This window comes from Anolis carolinensis, chromosome 6 (genome assembly GCF_035594765.1).
Source record: "Anolis carolinensis isolate JA03-04 chromosome 6, rAnoCar3.1.pri, whole genome shotgun sequence".
Taxonomy (NCBI): Eukaryota; Metazoa; Chordata; class Lepidosauria; order Squamata; family Dactyloidae; genus Anolis; species Anolis carolinensis.
The window spans coordinates 56,005,351-56,029,641 of NC_085846.1; the positions used below are offsets into that span (position 1 = coordinate 56,005,351).

Genomic DNA, 24,291 nt, shown 5'->3' on the forward strand with positions numbered 1-24,291 from the left:
CAGAGTGCTGCTCCTTATTTACTGTTCTGATTTTGGAGTTTTAATACTGGTAGCTAGACTTTGTTCATTTTCATGGTTTCCTCCTTTCTGTTGCAGTTGTCCACATGCTTGTGGATTTCAATGGCTTCTCTGTGTAGTATGACAGGATAGTTGTTAAGAGTGGTCCAGCATTTCTGTGTTCTCAAATAATATACTGTGTCTAGGTTGGTTCATCAAGTGCTCTGCTATGGCTGATTTTTCTGGTTGAGTTAGTCTGCAGTGCCTCTCATGTTCTTTGACTCGTGTTTGGGCTCTGCGTTTGGTGGTCCCTACGTAGACTTGTCCACAGCTGCATATTATTATGTTTTTTAAGTCACCAGTTCCTTTTTCCTGGAAGCTAAGGGTCCTTTTATACAGGGTGTGCATAAAGTCTCTTTATCATTTAAATGGTATGAACTAACGAAACTACCCCCGAGTATCTCTTACCTATGAAAACCCTCTGAAACTCACGGGAGATTTCTTGTCAAGACCTGAAGCCACACAAGCCCACTGAGACTGGCGGGCATGAAGAGCCTGAGCTGCTACTTAGACGGCGCCCTTTTTCCCGCGCAAATTAAGCGCCGACCTCCTCCGCGCGTCTACTTCCGCTGTATTGTGCAAAAGCAGGCAGCCAGCGAGGCGGGGGAACTACATCACCCGCCAGGCTTTGCGGCTGCTTCCTGTCTGACTGCCTCATGTGACAAGCCAACCTCACCATGGCGGAAGCTGAGGAGAAGGTAAAGGCTCGAAAGAGTGACAGGAACTCTGAGCGCGAGACGGGTGTTTGTGAGATTAGCGCGTGGCAAACTGAAGAGCCGAGGAAGTAGAGTCAGGAGGCAAACGAGGCAGGGAATAGTTTGGGGGGAATTTCAAAAAAAGCACCGTCCAAATATGGTTGAATGGCTGGGAAGCGCCGCTCGAGGCCTTTACAGGTTTACACTGGGACCTCATGAGGTCGACACAGAATGGGACAGGACAGGCCCCTTGTTGAGAACATTCCTGCTGAGTAACCACACTCGCCACCTCATCGCATTGAGAGGTGAAAGCATGGCTGGCCGTCCCTTTAAGGGACAGAATCGCCCCCTTTGGAGGTCTGTCTCCCTGTCACTCACAATGGAAACTTAAGGACTGGCAAAACATTCATCTAACATTCATCACAAGGTCAGGATTACTTTTTTTTAATCCAGAGAAACAACAATATCCATAAACCAAGAGATCCCAAGGCCCCTTATGTTAAAGGAGACGGATGCCAGGTTTAAATCATTGCTTTCCAAGGGATCTTATAGTTCTGCCACCAACCTCATAGGATATAAGAGACAGTGCTCCAGGTTAAAACCATTGCTTTCCAAAGGATCCTATAGTTCTGCCACCAACCTCATAGAATACAAGAGACAGTGCTCCAGGTTAAAACCATTGCTTTCCAAGGGATCCTATAGTTCTGCCACCAACCTCATAGAATACAAGAAACAGTGCTCCAGGTTAAAACCATTGCTTTCCAAGGGATCCTATATATTCTGCCACCAACCTCATAGAATACAAGAGACAGTGCTCCAGGTTAAAACCATTGCTTTCCAAAGGATCCTATAGTTCTGCCACCAACCTCATAGGATATAAGAGACAGTGCTCCAGGTTAAAATCATTGCTTTCCAAGGGATTCTATAGTTCTGCCACCAACCTCATAGGATATAAGCGACAGCGCTCCAGGTTAAAACCATTGCTTTCCAAGGGATCTTATAGTTCTGCCACCAACCTCACAGAAAACAAGAGACAGTGCTCCAGGTTAAAATCATTGCTTTCCAAGGGATCTTATAATTCTGCCACCAACCTCATAGGAGACAAGAAACAGTGCTCCAGGTTAAAACCATTGCTCTCTATGGGATTCTATGGTCTGCATCAAACCCCATATTATACCCCATATCTATCTGAATCTGCTTGTGAATAGTATTATCTGAAAGAGAAAAAATTTCTCTATAAGACTGAAATGTTTTTGTTTTGCAATGCGAACATTAAGTATCCATTTACTCAAATCAAAATATGTTATATATCACATTGAAAACAGCATCCCCTTTGCCATAGGGGCCATACCCAATAGCTAGGCAGTAACTAGCAGGACCATGAGGATGCATAATGCATAAATGCACAAAATATAACATACTTTGACCTGAGTAAATGGATACTTAATGGTCACATTGCAAAACAAAAACAGAGAGCAAAAAATTCTCTTTCAGATGATACTATTCAGAAGCATATTCAGGTAGATTGTTTTTTTTAAATAATTGGCTTTGAACTTTGGTAAATTATACCATTTGTGCTGAAAGTGTCAAATTTGAAGAGATCCTGCAGGGTGGTTATAGATGCTGGGTAGCAGCAAATTTGGCAGTATTATATTCAGCACAAGCATAACGCTCAGTCAAAATTTCAAGTCCATATCTTTGTTTGCTTGGAAATTATTGCAGTCTGAATATTGGTCAAAACTTGTCGTGACACATTTTGATGCACAATTTGAGTCAACCTGTTTGTCTGGATTTTGCATCCATAATGTTAAAATTAATTTTATTGGAATCAGCAGAAAAAACTATATAGGATTTCAATTTACTAGCCATTTTTATACATTTAGTTTTAATTTTATTAGACCCCAAAAATGGCATTTTGTTAAATGTTGTGTGCACGCTGATTGACTCCCCTTGAGATAAGGGGGTCTAGATCAGCAACTATTGCAATTAGAGACCTCAAATTTAGGGAAACTTGGTTTAACATCTGGGTGGTGCTACAGCTAAAATTTGAACAGAATTGGAGACCTTGATGGTGGGAAGGTTTAGACCACTTGGCATGGAATGACCCTGTTGGTAGTGAAATTAGGGTGCATCTTACAATCAATGGCATCTTAGAATCAAAGTAATACAGTCAAAATAGTATTGCATAACACGTGTGTATTTGAACAGTTTGTAATAATGCTTTGGGATTGCTGCCTTATAGTAATGTATTTAACATAATATGTCACATAAAGTGAACCTCTATTCCCTAAATCTAGCAAGCCAACACAAGGCAAGTCAGTGAACCAGTTTTCTTCCCCTGAAACTCTCAATGGCTACACAGATTCCCCAAACACTTCCAGAGGCAGAAAGTCCACTTGCAAAATCTATACTTTGTGTTAAATAGTTTAAAGGGTTTCCTGTGGTGAATTTAAAATGTGAACAGTTTTTCTGAATGGTTCAGGACATTTTAGTGTCCCTTATTTTTCTCCTCAGGGACCGAGATTTTTAAAAAAATGTGAATTGTGTCTTTGGACAATGGGAAAAGAAAAAGAATTGAAAGTGCCTGTATGATAATACCTTTATACAAATCCTTGGCACAAACACATTTTAATAGTGAGTGTCATTCTGGTTTGCTACATCTCAAGAAGCATATTGTAACTCTGGAAAGGAGAACATCAATGAATACCAATAAATACTTATTTTTAAAACTTTTTTTAAATGGACAGAATTGTTGCCCTGTTCTGTCTATTTAAACGTCGGAGACGACTAAACAACTGAGCAGCAGCAGCAGTTGCCCTGTTTTTGTAGCTGGTTTCAAACAGGAGGTGAAGTCATTACACTGTTGACCAAGGGCCCATCTACAGGCCTCATAAGCCGGAGACGATCTGAAGTGGGGTATTCCGGATCAGCGTTCAGGAAGTCTGCACAGCCAACTTCTAAGCCCTGAACCTGGGTTAGCGCTGCAGGATGGTCACCCTTACTGTTCCATTGTCTTGCCTCATTTGGCCCATGTAAATGTGCCCTTAGTTGGTTTAAAAGGGGAAATTTGGCAAATGCATGGACACTGTCAATCTCTTCTAGTCCTGGTGACTATACATAAGAAACAACATGATTATATGATTAGATATATTATTCCTATGAATAGCAATTTCTGGAAAATAACGCTAGTATGGAGTGCCATCATTCTTATGTTCTACTTCCTGGGCTCTGGATATCTGTGTTACTTCTGTGGTAAACATAAACAGAATGGTGAGCCAGATGGGACTTTAGTTTTGTCCAGCTGGGGTCTTCTTTTGACTGGCTTTTAATACTGATCCAATTTTATTCTATCTGTATTTGTTAAATTATGGTTAATGGTGTGCTTCTCTTGAGTTACTGTGGTTTTTAAGTTGTATTTTATTGTAAACCATTTAGTAGTTTATTTAAAGGAAAAAAGTTTATGATTTTATAAGTATTTATTTTGTTTTCTGTGTTCTAAATAGGATCTCATAACAGATTAAAGCAAAGTACAACTAAGTATGATTATAATTAAAATGTAATAAACCACAAATAAACTGTCCTGTTAAAAAATTAAAACAATCTAAATGCATTTAGAGCACACTTTAAATTGCTTGCTTTCAATAATCATCCCAAAATCATTTAAAATGAACTGCTTTATCTTCAATAAACTTTAGTAAAGACATAGGTTTACAGTTATGGCATGTTCCTGGGTAAGAATGACATATATTTGTATGTCAGTGTATATGAAAATGTTCATTAAAGGTACATTTTCTTCAGAGACAAATGTCCAAACTCAATTGAATTCAAATGTACAGCATACTTTCAAACAGCAGTCTTGTATGCTGAATTGCTAATTGCAGAAAGCAGTTTCCTCCACTGTCTTATTTTTAAAAATCTATGACAAAGTATATGTGTACAGAGGATTCTTCTCTGGAGAATTCTCCTCTATAGAAGTCAAACTACTTATTTATTGAAAGCCAGGAAACATAATCAATACATTCAAAAACAGTGAGACTGATAATTTTTTTGGTCTGTTTTTCAAAATTGTGATAGAAGGGATTATGAGAGGATTTTTGGAAGGATTTTGGTAGGATTTTTGGAATCAGAAACTGGATCTAATATTGAGAGAGAGTGACAGGTATCACTGTTCACTGCTGTTTGCTGTCTGCCATGCTTCATGTGAGGATCAATGACAAAGTAGTAGCAGGAAGAAGTTCTTTTTAACTGCAAGAGGACTATTATGCTTGAAGACAGACAAAGCAAGCAACTGTGGTACTTGGGGGAAAAAGTTATTTGTTTTCTTCCTATGCAGACATCTCATCTCAAAACACTAAAAAAAATTACACAACAATTTTTAACCAATACCACCACCACTTTGCCACAGCAACGCGTGGCCGGGCACAGCTAGTAGGTCTATAAAATAGGTATAAAAGCAAAATATTTGCTGATAATAATAATCATTTGTAAGGATTGCTAAGGAATCTGATTTTTCATTTGTAAAATACAGCTGAAGCATTTCTTGCAGAGTCCACTTTAAACACTGCACATTGTGTGTCAGTTGTGCTCATACCTTGAGAAGTCAAACTTGGCCATGGTGGTCTATGCTCTGGTTTCATCCCAAATAGATTACTGCAATGTGCTTTACATGGGGTTGCCTTTCAAGACCTTTCGGAAGCTCCAAATAGTCCAACGGGTGGCAGCCAGATCGCTCACCGAAGCTGCATGCAGGGAGCATACCACCCCCTCGCCGTTACATCAGCTCCACTGGCTGCCAGTCTGCTACTGAGCACAATTCAAAGTGGTGGCTTTTGCCTATAAAGTCCTAAATTGTTCCGGCCCAGCTTACCTTTCTGAATGTATCTCCCTCTATGGCCTACCTCAGAGTTTATGATCGTCAGGGGAGGCCCTGCTCTTGGTCCCACCACCCTTGCAAGCATGATGGTGGGGACGAGAAACAGGACTTTCTCAGTGGTGTCCCCGCGGCTCTGGAACCCCCTCCTCAATGAAATCAGAATAGCCCCCTCCACCTTGTCTTTTAAGAAAAAACTTAAGACATGGTTATGGCACCAAGCATTTGAACAATAATTATAGCAGTGCAATAATTGCGAACTTCTAAAAGTGTTGACGAATGGGCTGATTCTGAACTTGTGTGATTTGAATTATTGTTTTAATAATTTATGTTTTAATGTTTGATTTTAATTGTAATTGTATTTTTGGAATTTGTATGTCGGGCATCAAATTGCTGCCGGTTGTGAGGACGCCCTGAATGCTCTTCAGGGTGAGAAGGACAGGATATAGGTTTGGGAAATAAATAATAAATTAATGCTAACAGATTTGGGTAAATGGGTGGTGTTCAGAAATCTTTTACTGTTGCTAAATTTTTGTGACCCCAGCATTGAGCTAAGGAGTCCAGACTCACAGTTTAAGAAGGAGTGCTCTGTTATGGAGTGCCTGAAGATAACATATTACTGTACTGCTGTTTTCATTTGTGACTATTGCAGAAATTAAACTACCGTAGCTTCCTTCAAAGTTTCTGCTGTGATTTTCTTTTTTCCTTAACCACTGTTTCATAACACATTAAAATCTATCCAGCCATAATTCCTTTGTAAACTAGGAATTGTAACCATAGTTTGAAGTTGAATTGTACATTGTGGTGATCTTGATTTTTCACTGGCCTTTCTACACTGACCATTTAATGTAGTTAGCTGGTATTTATGCAAACTGGTATTTGAAGTAAGAGGTTTTATTGTGCAGATTATTACTGTACATAGGAAATCCTGGAACCAGTTTGAGGTCCAGATAGTGATTGAACAAACCACAAAGCATTGATGCACATTAAGGGCTTTCTTTTGCACGCTTTTGTGGGAGTTTATTTGGCTGCTGCAGTTTGAACTGCATTAAATGGTCAGTGTAGATGCGCCCTTTGTCACCCATTGCAGAAGAAGATTTTCATTAGCGTTTAATGTGTATACCATGAGATATTGTCTCCTGATTAATGTAACTATAGTTTTCAAATGTCCAATTCTCATCAGTCAAAACACATCTCCCAATTAGTGGTTTTTTAGAGTAAAATTCATTTATGTATTTGTTTAAAATTGTGCCTACTTTGCTTTTTCTTCTGAGAGTTCAAGGTGTCTCAAAAAATTTTTAAATTTAAAATGAAAATATTCAACTTTAAAACCTCAAAGCAGTATCACTTATTAAAATCCAAACAACAATTAAATATTTTAAAATACGAAAACAAAATTTAACAAAGTTAAAGATCAAATACGAATCCCCATTTTAACAGGAGAATCTCTATTAATGGAGAAGTGAGCTGGACCTTCCTTGGACAGGAGTTGCAGAGTTTAAGCTCACCCATTAAAAATCTCATTTTATCCTGGTTAAAATAATATGCAGTTTTTTGGATATTGAAAATTATTTCTCCCATCTATTCGGAAAGCAAGCATAGATGGGAGAAATAATTTTTTTACATATCCTTGTCCCATTTGGCCAGATCTATATCCTTCAGGAGTAGGGATAGTTGGTGTAACCAGTTGAGCAAAGGCATGCTTGAGCACAGTCATAAGTTATGTATCCATGGTCAAGGCTAGATTAAGAGCAATTTCCTCATTCAATATCAGCTGAACCATTTCCTGAGTCATTCCTTTCTGCTCTCAGTTTGTACTAACATTTACTGGTTGTCTTTTTGAAGCTGCTTGTATTTTCTTATTTTACACATTTCAGAGGCACTCCATCATGTTTTAATTATTAAAAATATAATAGTCTTTTGAGAATAAGAAACAATAATAGCTGATTAGCTAATGAAGCTGATCTTTATTTGCATTTTTTTCTCTTCAGCATAAAAAGCATTCTATTCCCAGAGTGGCAATTTAGTGGTAAAATGAACATGTTGCTTATTTATGGTCCATGGTTTGATCTCTGGCACTTCAATAAAAATTGGCTTCAAAATATTGGTTCTGAAAAATCTCTTTGTCATAGACCTTGGGGAGCCACTGTCAGTCAATATAGACATTAATGGACCATTAGTGCAAAGACTTGATTCTTAGGGTTTTACATAGGATTTTTTTAAAATCAGATGAATTATTCAACATCGCCAATACTTGGAAACCATAAATACTTTGCGTTAAATTAGCACACTCACTGTAATGATTGCATGACTCAAAGAGTGATGGCACCAAACAATCTTATTTTTGAGACATTGTTTTAAAGACCTCTCCAAGATAATTTAAACCAGAATTTAAAACTAATCCAGAAGAGTTACTATATGCAAGAAGCGTAATGATAATATTGAAATCTGAGCTGCTCAGCACAAGTTGCAACTTGAGGTCCATATGGAAATGACTTATAAGAAACATCTCAAAAAAGTCTGAAAAAATGAAGACATCAAAGTTGCTTGGACCTAGAGATGTAGATCCTTAAATGTCTAGGAATCTGTAATATTTTTCAGTCTCTCATAGACTTGATGTATAAAAATAGACTGCTCTTTAAAGATTCTGTTTTGATCTATAGATGTTGTTTCCTGACACGTCTGAATTTTGAGCTTCATAGAGCTCATGGTGGTGAAGTAGTTTTATTTTTCAAAAAAAAAAGACTTTTGCAAAATCTTTATCATGAAGTTACTGCTCAAAACTATAGTTGTGGTGTAAACATTGTCATGTAATTTGGCTTTTCCTATGTACCCTTTCCCACTCTTTTCCATGACACACATGTAACCTGCTGTGATTATTCATCTTATTGTCTAAATGTTACCTCATTAAGGTTTGAAATAACTTCTCTCTTTTGCAGTATTTTTACCCTGCTGCTGTTAGAATGCTTACATTCACTGTCAGCATATTAGTTGTAACCTTTTATTGCTATTGATAACTGTAAATAAGTTAAGTAAATCTTCATTTTGCTGACCTCTTAGAGGAGACATGGTATCAGCACATTTTGCCACTGGACAGGGGAGAGATTAGCAAGAATAGACTCAATTTCTTTTGTGTGTGTACATGTGTATGTGAAACTATGATTTATTGCCTTGTGCGTGAGAGATTTTAAAGGCACATGTGCCTTGACGGCTTCAGAAACGTAGCAGTAAGAACAATACTAGGTTTTGTCATAATGCTTTTCAGAATTCTTCTTGCACAAATTTACATTATTTCTCCTTTAAAATAAATTCAGTATAATCTGAGTTCTCATGGAGAATGAGAAGTATCCAGGGCAAATCACAAACCAAACATGTCTTCGCAATTGATGGGGAGGAATAGCACTATCAAATAACAAATATAATAGTGAGCAATATATGATCTGGGTAAATATAATCATAAATATCTCTATCTTTATGAAAGTTTTATTCAAAAGACTCGCTGCCGAAATATGTTCAGAATTGTCAAAGTCAGATTGCAAAATGCACTTGTGGTATCTGTTGTTATGGATATGTATTCTTGAGATTTGCATTTCTCATGTGATCTGGTCTAGTGCCCTTAGGTTAGAAAAGTTTTGTGCAAGTAATTAATTTCTTTGCCTTGTTCCTCTGATTTTCCTTTTTCCTTGAGATTTTGTTCAGAGGTTCTTGCATGGGAAACATACAAATGGACAACTGTAACCACTTCTTCCTTCTTACATTGTTTTCAGGATCCAAGATTTAAAGAAGACTCTACGGATGAGTCTGAGGTAAGGGTTGCTTGAGAAAGTCATCATTCTTCAACCCTTCCAGGTGATGTTTTTGTTGCATTAAATTTCCAATCTTTGTCCGTAAGCATGGAAGGAATGCTTTTCTCTCCTCATGCTTGCTTTGGCCTGGCTGCTCTAGATGAGTATCAGTAATCTGTGACCTTAAGGCCTCTTGATGTGGGTTAGGTAGAAAAATGTAGACTCACATATATAAGTGGTTGAGAAGCAAGGAAGCATTTTTCGAGCAGATTGCAAAAGGTGTTGGTATTCTACTGCATTGTTCCATATTTCAGTTGGGTCTTCCTTAGCATCAATGACTTTAAAATATCACCCTCTAAAACCTCAATCAGTCCCATTTGTAGTACTTTAGGTGCAATGCTTATTTGAGTGTGACGTCATGATTCTCAGAGTCAGTGGCCCTTTCATTGTATTTTCCAATTAATAGGTTTATAACAGCTGTGTATTCTCCAGCTGACTCACATATATCATCCTACTCATCAGTGACTTTTGCTGACTGGTGAAAATGTTCACCTGAAATTTCCTTTTAAAGAAGAAGTGTTTTGAAGAAAGATAGCTTTTTTAGAAATGCTCACTTTTTTTGGCCTCCCTCTTCCTCTTTTGCGTGGATCTCCCTCAGATGCCTGTTTATAGTTGGCCATAATGTTCTCTTCCTTCCTACACTTTCAGCTGACTTCTTGCTCTAATTCCCCAGGCCCCACTTCTGCCACTTCTGCTCATCAGAGCCCATGGAGAGATTTCTACGAGAGGAATTTCATGTTGCTGAAAGAAAGCAATGGAGAAGTAGTTCAACACAGTCACCCTTCCCATAACTAGGAGCAAATGCCCATCTGAGGGTAAAAGCAGCCTCTAAACCAGACATAGGCAAACTTTTGGACACAGGGCCCACATTGCATTTTTAAAATTTGGTAGATGGGCCGGGCCAGTGGCAGATGGATGGAGAGTGTTTGGGTGAACTAATTGGAAAAAAAACAATTGAACAAATTCCTATGCATCATGCACATATCTCATTTGTAGTACAAAAAAAGAAAAGAAAAAAAGAACAGTACAATATTTAAAATGAAGAACAATTTTAACCTACATAAACTTTACAGTATTTCAGTGCAAGACCCCAGGGGTCATCCTTTCTGACATACAGTAAAGGCACAATCAAAGTATCCCCAATAGATGACCATCTAGCCTTTATAAGAATATGAATAGGAGTAACCCCAGGAGCCATCCAGTCCAACCCCCTTCTGCCATGCCATAAAGGTACAATCAAAGCACCCCTGAGCGGTGGGATGGAAATAGGGTTCTGGAAGCAAGAAAGGTGAGCAAGAAAAGGTCTAGGTGATGAGGGGGCATGGGGGGAAAGGTCTGTGCCTGGGGAGGACAATGATGCCATTGTGTGCCTTTGGAACAGGAGGAGGAGGAGGATGGAAGAGCGAAACCTCTTGGGACAGGAGGAGGAGAGAAGGACGGAGCTTCTCAGTATGCCTTGTGGAGCCCCAAGAGTTCTGCGGAGTGCACTTTAAGAACCACTAAACTATACTATTTCTCAATGACCCGTAAAAGTTCTGCCCTTTATGTTGTGAATGGAGGGTTTTTTTTTTAATAATGAGGGAAGAGGGGACATTGGGAAATGCTTTAGATCAATAGTAGCAGGATTTCTTTGCATGTTGTCTTAGACATTTTTAATTTGTGCTGGAAAATACTCTTGACTGAAACCATCAAGAGTCATAGTCAGTTATGGCAGGTATATGAGCTAGATAAACGAATGATATGAAACCACTTCCTATGTTCCTCTGTATTTGTTCTTTAGGATTTTCATTTTCATCACTCACATTGATAATTTTTAGAATTTGCGTGCATCTGTCACTACAGGCAGTCTCCAACTTTTGTTACATCTTGTAATACTGTTCTTCAGTTGAATTTGTATGTAAAACAGAACAGGTATATTTTAAAATGTAACTCCAGATAGATAGATAGATAGACTGACTGACTGACAGACAGACAGACAGACAGACAGACAGATAGATAGATAGATAGATAGATAGATAGATAGATAGATAGATATAAGCTTTGGACAGTATAGGGAAGCGTTAACTACTCCGCTCTGGAATGCCCTCCCTAGAGAGATTAGGTTAGCCTCAACTCTCCAAACCTTTCGCTCTAGGGCCTTTGACCTTGAGTTGTTCAGGATGGTTATATGTGACAACGACCATTTGTTACTTTGGCACTTTAATTCATTACTTGAAGAAGCCCAGTTACCCACAGGTACTACTGCGTTTTATAAATATTACATTTTATCATTTGATCTTGTCCATTGTTTGTATTTAGTCAATTGTGTGTATTGTTTTTATGCTATGTACTTCTATTTTCTGTGTGGCACCTTGGGGTGCTTTTGTGAACTGCACCGGGTCCCTTCAGGGAGATGGTGGCGGGATATAAATAAAGTTGATTATTATTGTTATTATTAACACTCTAGTGGTGTTTTGCTGTCTGTGTTCCTGTTCAGAAGATTCCATCTCACTTTCTATCCCTGTCATAATTGGATTTTGAAAAATTTGACTTGTTGTGGAAACAAGGTGTGATAAATCTTCAGTGAGACACTGTTTCCCCATGATTCAGGAGGGAATTTCTCTTCCTAGGGGTAGATTTCTCTTACTTCCTGCTGTCTTACCCCTGTTTGTAACTATGAGTCATATATAAGTCGAATGTTTGTAACTCGGGAACTGCCTGTTTATGGGAATATTGTATATTGATGTGAAAAAGCTCTGTTCACTACTGTACCTCCTTCATAGATAGACAAATACTTTATGAATTGACTTCATGAAATAGAAAGCATTAAAGCTCTATAAACAAGAAAATAAACAAAAAATAAATCTATCTAAATTCTATTGATTTGTTTTAAGTGCATAATCCATATGTCTTGTAGTTAATACATAAGTAAATATTTGACACTGAATGTATCACGAAAAAATCCTTCAGGCTATGCATTTTCTAAAAAATTAAGGAAGCTGTTTTATAAGCCACTAGGGAAGTCACATCATTTGAAATGCTGATGATATTTTATGGAGTATAATTTAAAGGATCTTTTCCAGTTATATGTAAATTGTTGATAGACAATATAGATTTTTTTTCAATGGAAACGCTAAAGCACACGTGAAAGCATCTGATAGACAGTAGAATGACTTATGGAACTTGAGTCAATTGAAACAAATATATTACAAAGGAACCAGCAATTACATTTATCATTGTGATCACATACTAATTATACTATTGAGTACTTCAAGAAGTATTTCAAGGAGTACTTCAACTACTTGTTGAAGAGAGTGTGGTCTGATGAAATCCTATTTTTATATATGATGGTCCTGTACAATATTTCTAGCTGATAGTGTAGAGCTTGGGTTATCAAACTTTTCAAGCTGTGGGCCCTTTTAAAGGAAAAGTTTCTTGTGGAGGCTCAAGAAACGTTTGGACACAGGCCACATTGCATTTTAAAATTTGACAGATGGGCCGGGCTAATGGCAGATGGAGGGAAAATGTTTGTGTGAACTAATTGAAAAAAACATGAACAAAATTCCTATGCACACTTCACATATCTTGTTTGTAGTACAAAAGAAAGAACAATATAATATTTAAAATGAAGAACAATTTTAAGCAGCATAAACGTAATTGTATTTCAGTGGAAGACCCTAGGGGCCATCCAGTCTTTGCAATGATAATGATAATAATAGGAGCACCCCCCAGGAGCCATCTAGTCCAACCCTCTTCTGCCATTCAGAAAAAGCACAATCAAAGCAATCCCAACAGATGGCCAATCTAGCCTTTGTAATAGTAATAGGAGCAACCTATGCAGAAAAAGCATAATTATAGCCACCAAGCCTTTGTAATAATAATAATAATAAATAGGATCAATCCCAGGGCCCAGCCAGTCCAGCCTCATTTTACCATGCAGGAAAAACACAATCAAAGCAACTACAACAGAGGGCTATCAAGCCTTTGCTCAAAAGCCCCCAAAGAAGGAGAGTTCCCCTTTTTGAACATCTCTAAGAAGTTCTTTCTAATCTCCTTTCCTGGCTCCATTGAGTCCCATTCTCGAGAAATGAAGCCCTGCTCCCTCTTCCCTAGGACAGCCTTTGAAAACATGACCCTCTCATTAGAGTCTCCTTTCTCAACCTTCTCTCAGGGAGGCAAAAGAGAACCCGCTAAAACCTTTGGGCCTCTCGGTGTTTTGAACTTTAGCTCCCAGAAATCCCAGCCATCTTACCAGCTGTTAAGAATTGTGGGAACTGAAGTCCAAAGCACCTGGAGGCCCAAAGGTTGGGAACCACTGCACTAAAGAGACTTGGGCTCCACAAGAAACATTGGGGAAACTTTGCCAATATTTCTTTCTTTCTTTCTGGCTGGCTGGCTGGCTGGGCAGACAAGAAAAGCCCCTTCCTTTTGCTTTCTTCCTCTGCTTGTGATGCTACAGGTTGTGGCTTCCTCTCCTCCTTTGGGGGTGGGGGAAGAGACAATATGAAGTGAGAGAAATCTGCCCCTTGGAAGGGAAATTCACCTGAAAGAGTTAACATGGGGGAAAAGGTGTGTCTACTGAAGCTTTATCACTGATCCTTGCTTCCACAGCAAGCCATTTTTTTTCAAGTTCCAATTAGGACAGCAACAGAAAGAGAGGTGAAATCTTCTGAACAACATAAACCCTTCCCTATTCTTTCCAAAGTTAAACAATATACATTTTTAGCTGGCGTTACACTTTTAAAAGTCCCTGTTTTGACTTACATACAAATTCAACTGAATAACAGACCTACCGTACATAACCTATCCTGTTTGCAACTTGAGGACTGCTTTGCATTTTAAAAAGTTACACAGTAATGATATTTATGCATTGTTGTTTCAAAAGTTTAGATGCTTGATTCTATTTTGCTTGTAATCCTGTTTTGTTGACATAGTATCTTTGAACTAACGCTAACAACAAGTTAACAACTCTGTATCCAAATACTTGTTATGTGACTTTAAGTCAATTCTGACTTCTGAGTTGTAGACAATGGCTACAATTGTATGTCACAGTCAGCTGTATACAAACAGTGTACTAGTACATCTATCGCATTCATTCCTCTTTGGCTTCTTCTGTCACTGGGAGTGGCTAAGCTTGCTATAGATCAGTAACTTGTCATTTGTCCAGGCTAGATATTCTGACTTATGGTTCCTTTCACAATTCAGGGTTTATAATTAGAAACATAAAATTCACTTTATAATTCTGGTTCTTAAAAGCAAGTTGGAATGTAGATTTTTGCTTGCAATAACAAATAATTTCAAATATTTTCCCCATGCTGAGTGTGATTGTGAGGTTCATTGGTTAGGGATTTTTTTAAAAAAAAACCCTCCACCAAAAATGCTGAGGGTTTTTTGTTGTTATTGTTAAAACCTAATTTTGCTCATAGAAATCTATATTTTATGCCAAAAAGTTGTGTTTTATGTAGAACACTATTTTGCACAAAGTTTGGCATTTTCTGCATAATTTTTTTTTATGCAAAGGGCCCAGACTTTTACAGATAAAGTTTTTGCAATTGGTCATTTTCTGAATCAGGATGTCTCACTATGCCAAGACACTCTTTCTTGTCAAGGATTATAATATATTCCTTACATTCTAAAGGTGAGAAATAAAGAAACTACAGTAGAGTCTCACTTATTCAACCTTCGCTTATCCAGCGTTCTGTATTATCCAACGCAGTTTGCCTTTTAGTAGTCAATGTTTTTTTAGTCAATTTTTCAATACACTGCGAAGTTTTGGTGCTGAATTTGTAAATACAGTAATTATTAAATAACGTTATCGTGTATTGTGTATTGAACTGCTTTTTTTGTCCATTTGTTGTAAAACATTATGTTTTGGTGCTTAATTTATAAAATCATAATGTAATTTGACGTATAATAGGCTTTTCCTTAATCCCTCCTTATTATCCAACATTTTCGCTTATCCAATGTTCTGCTGGATAAGTGAGACTCTACTGTACCCCAATTTGGCTGACAGTACTATTCTTGTCACCCTAATGTTGTCTATTACTGTTTAGGAGCAGCTCTCCAAGGAAAGGGATGGATTGCAACTTCTCTCAGAGTGAAAAAAAAGTACAGTGGAATCTCAACTTAAGAGTGCCCTAACTTAAGAGCATTTTGAGTTAAGAGCCATTGCTCGTCCTGTGTTTCACTTTGACATATGAGCATCATTTTGAGTTAAGACTAGTACCATAGGGAACTCTAGCACAAGAGGGAGTGTTAGTGTGAGAGCACAGGGCTTCAAAGCAACCTTGTGCCTCATGCTCTTGTCCACTTTAGGAGATTGCTGTCCACTTTGAGTAACATTGGGCTAATTAATTTTGTGTAGGTTTTATTCCTGGTATGTTTGGCTTCATGAAAAGGGAGAGGGAGAGGGAGCAAGGGAGGGATGGAGACTGGAATGAGTACAGTATATGCTTCTACCATTTTAAAGTTTATCTTTCTTTTGTTATTGTTCCATGTGAATGTGCAGGTTTTGCCTAGCTGTTACACTGGCCAACACACATTTTGTTGTCTCAAATGTACTTCCTTGCCACAACTTTGTGCTTCTTCCATTTTAAAGCCGATCCTTCTTTTTTATTGTTCTATGTGAATGTGCATTTATACATTTTTGTTACTTATAAGGTACATTTTCTTATTTAAAAATACGTAACCAAATAAATTGGGTGTGGGGAGCTTTCGGGGGGCGGAAACAGAGTAATAGCATTTCAGTGGGTGAATTTGTTTTGCAATAAGAGCGATTTAAGAGCTTGGTCACAGAACTAATTAAACTCTTAACTAAAGGTATCACTCTATAGCTTCATTACCTCTTGGTTATGCATTGCAAAAGGCAATACATGTTTATTCAGAAGTCCCACTATGTTTGTTGAGGCTTAGACCTAGAGAAACCTTCTATCAGATTTCAATTCTACAAAATCATGTGTATGTTCCTTAGACTTGATTAAATTAGTGTAAGCAAAATACTTGTACGTTAGGATTTATATCGCATACTTCTATGTGTCATGCTAACTGTTCAGTGGAGACAGCACTAGTGCTTTATGTCAACACTTCATACAATTGTACAAGATCCTTTTCTGTAACTGCTCTTCAATTTATTCTCTTATTTCCTAGCCTTATATGTGATTTGAGGTATTACGAGCTCTTTCTTATCAAGTCGACAGGCTACTATTCATTCCTGCTTGATATGATGAGCAAACAATAATATAAAATGGTATTTTAATTCTCAGGAGAAAAAACTACTTTAGCTCAAAGTATATTCCCTGCAATCTTGAAGCACTAACATCTTTTCTTTACCTTCCTCTTGTATTGTTGTTGAAATTGCATGTATGATGCACATTTATTTTATTTTTCTCACTTTCCATTGCTGTTTTCCCCCACTAGAGATAAAGAAGAAAATGATAGAAAGTATTATTGTTGAGCAGGTTCCTGTTACACTGAATAATCTTAGATGCAATATGGCTTTGTAAGGTTGTTATTTTATAGGATCATTACGGGCAATGGGATCCTTTGGAAAAGGGGGTATGGAAGAATAGACTGCCCATAAAGTTGAGAACAGATTTGCTGAATTTTGTATAGGGCAGTTGGTTTTACACACATACTTTACAGCTTGCACAAAGGAAGGAGAACTCGAGTTAGAAGCCAAGGAGGCAGACCCAACAGATTTTTCATCTTTCTCCTTTACACTGTACCCTAATTCCATATTGAAATTCCTTATTGAATTGAATGACATATTTCAGAAACAGTTTGCCATATGAAGTAGAGAACAACTATTTAATAAACATAATAATTCATTTTTAGATTCCAATGAAGCTATATCAATCTCATGTTTTTTATGTTTACAAGATTGTTTTGAGAGAAGCTATATAAATTGTTAAGAGTTCAATTGTATTATTATATTGAATCAGATAGTTCTGACTTTTCAAGACAATGGGAGATAAGGACAGGCAGTCCTCCATGGCCCGCAGATGCTGCATCCATGGATTCCACTATCCGCAGCTTAAAAAAATGCCAAAGAGCATATTTTGATTTTGCCATTTTATAACAGACACCACTTTACTATGCCATCATATATAATGCCACTTGAACGCCCACAAGAGATACCAAGGGCCCACTGTAACTTCATATTTGTACGATAGTCAGCGTATACTTTATTGTTTGCCTTGCATTCAATGTCCCAAAGGAAAGGTTCACAGTTATTCTGTCTTCCATTTCCCTGGGAATTGCAGCACAACAGCCCAATAATTTCTCTGATATGACTTAACAGCCAATCAATATTCAAAAATCTTTAAAAAAACCATGGAACATAAAAATGATTGTTCTGAGCCAATGGAAGGACTATTTAAAATAATATATTTCAGTTTAAATTTAATTTTTAATACACAAGTTTAAAAAAACAAATTTGTGTTGATGTGTGCAATGTGTAACAAATTGTAATGTTTATTATAGACTTCTAAACCATGCAGATTACTTTTGGTATTTTCTAATATTTACGATTCTTGGGCAAAAATTATAATTAGTTTAATGAGAGAGTAATATTAACTGGAAGTGTGAATTCTCCTGCTTGGGTGTTGTGAGGTACTTAAAGTGTAAAAAATACTGCAGTGCACACCAGTTGATTGAATTTAATTAGAAGTAATATAGTATCAATATAGTGTGTAGCTGTGTTGCCCTTGAAAGAAAATGTTAATTCTTTGACGGGAATAGAACAATATGCATATTTATCTCCTTTGACCTACATTCTAGTATACATGTGGATAAATGTAATGCTGCCTACTATTTCCAGATGATGGAAAAAACAGACATTTTCTATATGTAGTTCTCTATACCCAAGTATCAAACTGTGGGTCAGAGGCTTCTTCAATAGAAATAGTCAGAGATAAAACACCCTGAAAGAAGAAAATCATGAGAGACATCAGTGAACAGAAAGCAGGAAAGTGTTATGTAATAAGAAGTGGTGGGACTTTATACAATATCCAGGTATTTGAAACATACAGAACTTTGTAGGGGTGCCCTTTCATAGATCTTTATAGAGCTGCCAATGTCTCCTGTAAAGAGCTGGTATGTTCTGACATTAAAGTATGTTTTCTAACAATCTCTAGGAAATAAAGTAGGATTGTGAGGTACCCAAAGTTATACGGAGCTTGGTGGGAAAGCAAAAGATCCTTTTGAAGGGTAGGAATGATTGAACTTGGGAGTTGGGACTTGGTGTCTCCTCTTTTTCTACTAGACTGTTGCATTTGTAGTTCCTTTGTTGTGACTTCTTTCTGCATTATTATATTTTCTAGGTGTGTGTATAGAAAACCATTTACAAAATAGCAATTTCAAGTTAATTTGACAGGTAGCACGGAGTGCAGGTACAGGTATGGTGAGAATAAAAAATAACAAAGCATTTTTAAGGCCAGAGATATAAGAGGGCCTTGATGCTTGATAAAAAAATTGGTAGTTTTACCAGTCACATCAGTTTTTTAGAGCGGTGACAAACTGGAGAGAGCTACAAATCCAAAATAATCCTCTGTGAATTTTTTTTTTAAATAAACTTATTCTCAAAGGCTGGGAAACAGTATTGGTAGCATTTTGGCACTATAAGGGGTTTCAGTGGGAGGAAGAGGAAAAGAAAATCATGATTCTGCTTGCAACAACTTGAGAGGCATACCACCAGATTCTGACCAGTAATTTTTAGGATTTATAGAGCTCGCTCCAGTTTGTCACTGCTCTAGTAAGCTAATGTGAATACATATTTGACAGATAAAATTACCAAATCTTTTAAAATCAAGCATCAATTGAATTGAAGTCCCTTTTATGTCCCTGGCCCTTAAGATGCTTTGTTAATTTTTAATCTCACCATACCTGTACCTGTTATATATATTTTTAAAGAATTCAAAGAGGGACTGAGGGGAGGACAGGGATTGCAGATTTTGGTGGAAGCAAATCATGTATGTATGGATCCTGGCCATAATGTTGTAGTCCCAATTATTTATTTATTTATGTATTTATTTACCATATTTGTACCCCGCCTTTCTCACTCTGGAGGGAACTCAAGGAGGCCTTACAACAGGCAGCAATTCGATGCCATACACACATATGTTAAAATAAACAGTTACTGTTAAAACCAAACAACTAAAACATAAATTATTAAAACAATAATTAAGATCACGCCATCCAAATCCAGGGCCGTTACATTTGTCAATCACTTTGATTCATGGCTACTTACTGTACTGCTCCAATTACTTGTCAATTCTCTTCAGACATTTTCATACAGAGGCTTATCTTCTCCACAGCTCATGCACTCAATTTAGTAGTAATTTTGACTTTGTTTATTGCCAGTGTTCCTTGACTCTCCAGATATATGTAGTGCTGCAACTACAACAAGCCATTTATTTGGAGAGGGAGCAAGTGCTACCACTCACCTTCCTTTCCCTGCATGCTTGTCACAAGAAGAGTCCTTTTGGCTTACTAAATTAGATTTTTCAGCTGTGCCTGTACTTAGGAAATTTCTGTTTTAATGGGAGCTTACAGATCAGATTTACAAATCATACTTTTATTTGCACATTGGATGCTTTAATTGATATATATCCAATGGATGTAACTTTTCAAATGTCCTTTTCACTTTGTGCATCCTGGGGGTGTGGACAGGATCCTTGGAAATAAGAGAGCCATCACGTCTGCTCTATATCCTTGTCCTTCTTGGCTTATGTCAAACAAAAACAGAGAGTCACTGGCCTAGTGGGCTAAAATAAGGCAGAGTTCCACCTAGCCTGGAGGCTATTATAAAACAATTACTTTAAAAAGCGACCCCTGATCGCTTTTATATAAAGGAGGCAGCTATGAGGCCTGTGTTGAAAAAGCCACCCTTTAATCCCTCCATAATGGATAACTATCAGCCAGTATCCAACGTACCATTATGGGGCAAGATATTGAAGCGTGGTGGCCTCTTACCTCCAGGGGGTTCTGGATGAAACAGGTTATCTAAATACTTTTCAGTCTGGTTTCAAACATGTCTATGGAACTGAAGCAGCTTTAATTGCCTTGGTGGATGACCTGTGTTGGGAACTAGACAAAAGGGAATGTGTTCCTGTTGGTTCTTTTGTACTTATTATTTATTTATTTATTTATTTATTTATTTCCAATATTTCTATCCCGCCCTTCTCACCCGAAGGGACTCAGGGCAGCGTATAATTGGCAACAATTTGATGCTGACACATTCTCAACCTTTGGGTTGCTGTGAGTCTTTCGAGCTTCTCAACCTTTTTTCGATACTACCAATCATAGCATGCTTCCATGTCGTTTTACTGGGATAGGACTTGAGGTAATGGTTACAGTGGCTCTGTTACTTCCTGGAGGGGCAAATCCAAAAGTGTTGCTGGGGAACTCTGTTCAGTCCCTTAGCCATTGGACTTTGGGATCCCTCAGGACTTTCTTCTGTGCCTCATGTTATTTTAAAATCTATATGAATCATTGGGAGTTGTCTGGAGTTTGGAAGTTTGGTGCCATGAGTGTGTGGATGACATCCAATTTTATTATTCCTTTCCACTACAAGCCAAGTGAGGTGCTTTGATTCTAAACTGGTCCCTGTCATCAGTAATGGCCTGGATGAGTGTGAACAAATTAAAATTTAATCCAGACAAGATGGAGGTGCTCCTAGTCAGTCAAAAAGTAGATTAGCGAGCAGGCATTCAGTCTGTGCGAAATGAGGTTATGCTCCCCCTGAAGATAGATTCACAGCTTGGGTTTGCCCCTGAATTCAGCTTTGCACCTTGAAGTCCAGGTTTCAGCAGTGACTAGGTATTCCTTTGCACAGTTAATGCTTGTTTGTCCATTACTTGAGAAGTCAGATCTGGTCACAGTGACACATGCCTTAGTTACATCCCAGTTGCGTGACTATATCATGGTCTGTGTGGGGTTGACTTTAAAGAATGTTCAGAGCACAATTCAAAAACCTGGTTATGACTGTTAAAACCCGACATGACTTATATCCAGAGAGCATGCTGTTTTCTCTTATGAATCAGCCTGTGCTTTGAGATTTGCTGAGAAGGCCCTTCTCTCTGCCCAACTATCTTTGTAGGTACATCTGGTAGGAACATGGGAGAGGACCTTCTCAGTGGCTTCCCCCAGATTCTGAAGTTCTCTTCACAAAAGAGTTATACTTACACCGTCTTTCTTTTCACTGACAACAACAACAATAACAGAAGTGCAAGGTAGAAGGATGGGCAATACTTAGACCATTATTTCCCAATTTGAAAGTAATGGGAAACCTGGTTATCTATTTCAGAGATGTTCTCTATAGTTGGTTTTGCAAGAGGAAAAAAGGGGAAGCTTCATCATTATAACAATAATAATAATAAATAATAACTTATTTCTTAAATCCCACCCCATCTCCCTGAAGGGACTCAGGGCGACTTACATGGGGATCAAGCCTAGTAATGAACCAATAGAATACAACAATGTAAGATACATTGAATTACAATGAATACTTAAAAACCTATATCATAAAAGCATAAACTCAACAACAATCGATAACCAATAACCAAAGCAGGCCTGGGCAAGTCCCCAAGGTATGAACAAGATAGGTTCTGTAAGTTTGTTCTTAAGTTGAATTTGTATGTAAGTCAAAACAGGTATATTTTAAAGTGAACTCCGGTGAAACATATACATATATTAGCTTTGGACCTCATAGAGAAAGGTTACCACTCATGTGGCATTTGTTTTGCTGTCTGTGCCCCTATTCAGAAGATTTCACCTCACTTTCTGCCCCTGTGATAACTGGATTTTGAAAATGTTAGTTTGTTGTGGATCCAAGATTGATGGTAAAGCTTCGGTGGAGACTCTTTTTCCCCATGATAACTCTTTCAAAAGCAAATTTCCTTTCAAGGGCGTAGATTTCTCTTATTTCCTGTTGTTTCACTCCCGACCTTAACTATGAGTAATTTGTAAGTCAGACATTTGTAACTCAGGGACTGCCTTTATTTCTGAACTAAGCCTATGTATTCGTCTATTTCTTATTTTTCTTAGATGCTGGGCTCTTACTTAAAGCCTCATACTTTGACATCATGAGGTTCTAAATCAGTAGTTCTCAATCTGTGGGTCCCCAGGTGTTTTGGCCTACAACTCCCAGAAATCCCAGTCAGTTTACCAGAGATTAGGATTTCTGGGAGTTGAAGGCCAAACCATCTGGGGGCCCACAGGTTGAGAACCACTGCTCTAAATAATCTAGGAAAGCTAGATCATATGGCAGCTTACAAGATGAGGTAGAAGTTGTTTGAAGGCATTACACAGCAGGATGTAAGCAGTACATCCTTACTACTACCATTGCTACCAGAAGATACATTGAAGGAATAACACAATATACAAGATTTTTGACATATACTAGTAGTAGCCAACATTGATTTGAGCATCGGACTACAACTCTGGAGACCAGCGTTTCAGTCCAAGTTTGGCCACAGAACCCACTGTGTGACAGTGGACAAGTTACATTCTCTCAGCTTCGGAAAAAGGTAGTGATAAACCTCTTCTGAAAAACCTTGTCAATAAAACCCTATGATAAGTTTGCATTAGTTTCACCATAAGTTGGAAATGAAGGCACAACAAAATAACAAAATAATCAAAAGGCACATCCCAACAGATGTAGACATTGTCAGAAGTCTTCAGAAACCAGGTTGAATTGATTGTTTAGCAACTATCAAAGCCTCTTGGTAAAAATGTCAGTGATACCATGTCTGGTAAGATTCAGGTAATCCATAGTAGTCTTCTTTAGACATATTAACATACAGTAACACTTCACAGCAATGACTCATATGACCTGGTCTTTAAGTGAGAATATTGTTTCCTTGCAGTTTGTGAAAGACATAGTGGCCTAGAGTACGAGGACTGGGTAATCCCCAAACCAGGATGTGGAAATGCAGCATTGACCAGTGTGAGCAAAGGCAATCAACTGAAGTGTATTTTTGATTGAGAATGCCAAATGTCCCAAATTATTGCTGGAATTTTAAGTATGTTCTTTGAACTGCTCGGAGCATAATTATTTTGCAGAAAGGTGGTACATAAATAAAAATCTAATCTTATGTGTCTTTTGTTAATGAAAGTTTCTTAGAGACTGCTATCTTGAATGTTGCCATGGTTCAGCTGTCTCTGGAAGCACTGGGAAAGGTTGTATCAACACAGCAGGATTATGGATTGTGCACAATGGGATTTTATGACACGGTGCAGTATTCAGCAAAACCTTTTCTCAGAACACATTTTTGGTGAAGCTACACCCTAAAAGTGAAACTAAAGTTGGCATTTCATGCTGATAGAATGACTCTAGTTTTCATGGTAACTCAGAATACTAGAAAATGCTATTTTCTTTTTACTTTTTCCCTCTCTCAATACAACCATTTTAACATATATTCAGAGGCAGTAGCAATATCGTCATAGTTCCTTGCTGTAGTATATGCATCATTTTCCCAAGAGCATGAAAGGCTAACATAAACTTTTTATATAAAACGAATTGCAAGGAAATAAAGAAAAAGAGGAAGGTTTCTCAGAGGAAACCTAATGTCCTAATCCATTTTGATCGGTTCAGTAGCTATGGGTCTTTGATGATTAGCCTTGTGAGAATCATACTTAGTAATGAAATAGAAGTGCATTTTTCTCCTTTGGGTGTTTGTGTGTACAAGAATACTGCCACTGGGTTTGAACAAAGGATCTCCCAAAGGATCTTAACACTCTGGCAGGCTCATATGGAGATATGATCTTTCAGAGTCAGGATCTAAGCCAAGTCAGGCTTCATAGGTCATATCCAGCCATTTGAATTGTACCTGGAAATGAATATATA

The 24,291-nt window shown here is 37.7% G+C and overlaps 1 protein-coding gene across 3 annotated transcripts in view; it reads left to right on the plus strand.

Moving 5' to 3' along the window:
* The first annotated feature begins 640 nt into the window (after positions 1-640).
* The window catches only part of vps41 (VPS41 subunit of HOPS complex), a 150,125-nt gene continuing 126,474 nt past the window's right edge, over positions 641-24,291 (plus strand). The window contains exons 1-2 of one of the 3 annotated variants that reach the window (XM_003222333.4): positions 641-755; positions 9,390-9,428. In XM_003222333.4, coding sequence (XP_003222381.2) covers positions 735-755; positions 9,390-9,428 — 60 coding nt within the window. In that variant the 5' untranslated portion in view covers positions 641-734. Of the gene's footprint in view, positions 756-6,024; positions 6,052-9,389; positions 9,429-24,291 lie in introns of those variants that run through there. The other 2 variants (XM_062958094.1, XM_008112861.3) reach the window with 2 other exon arrangements.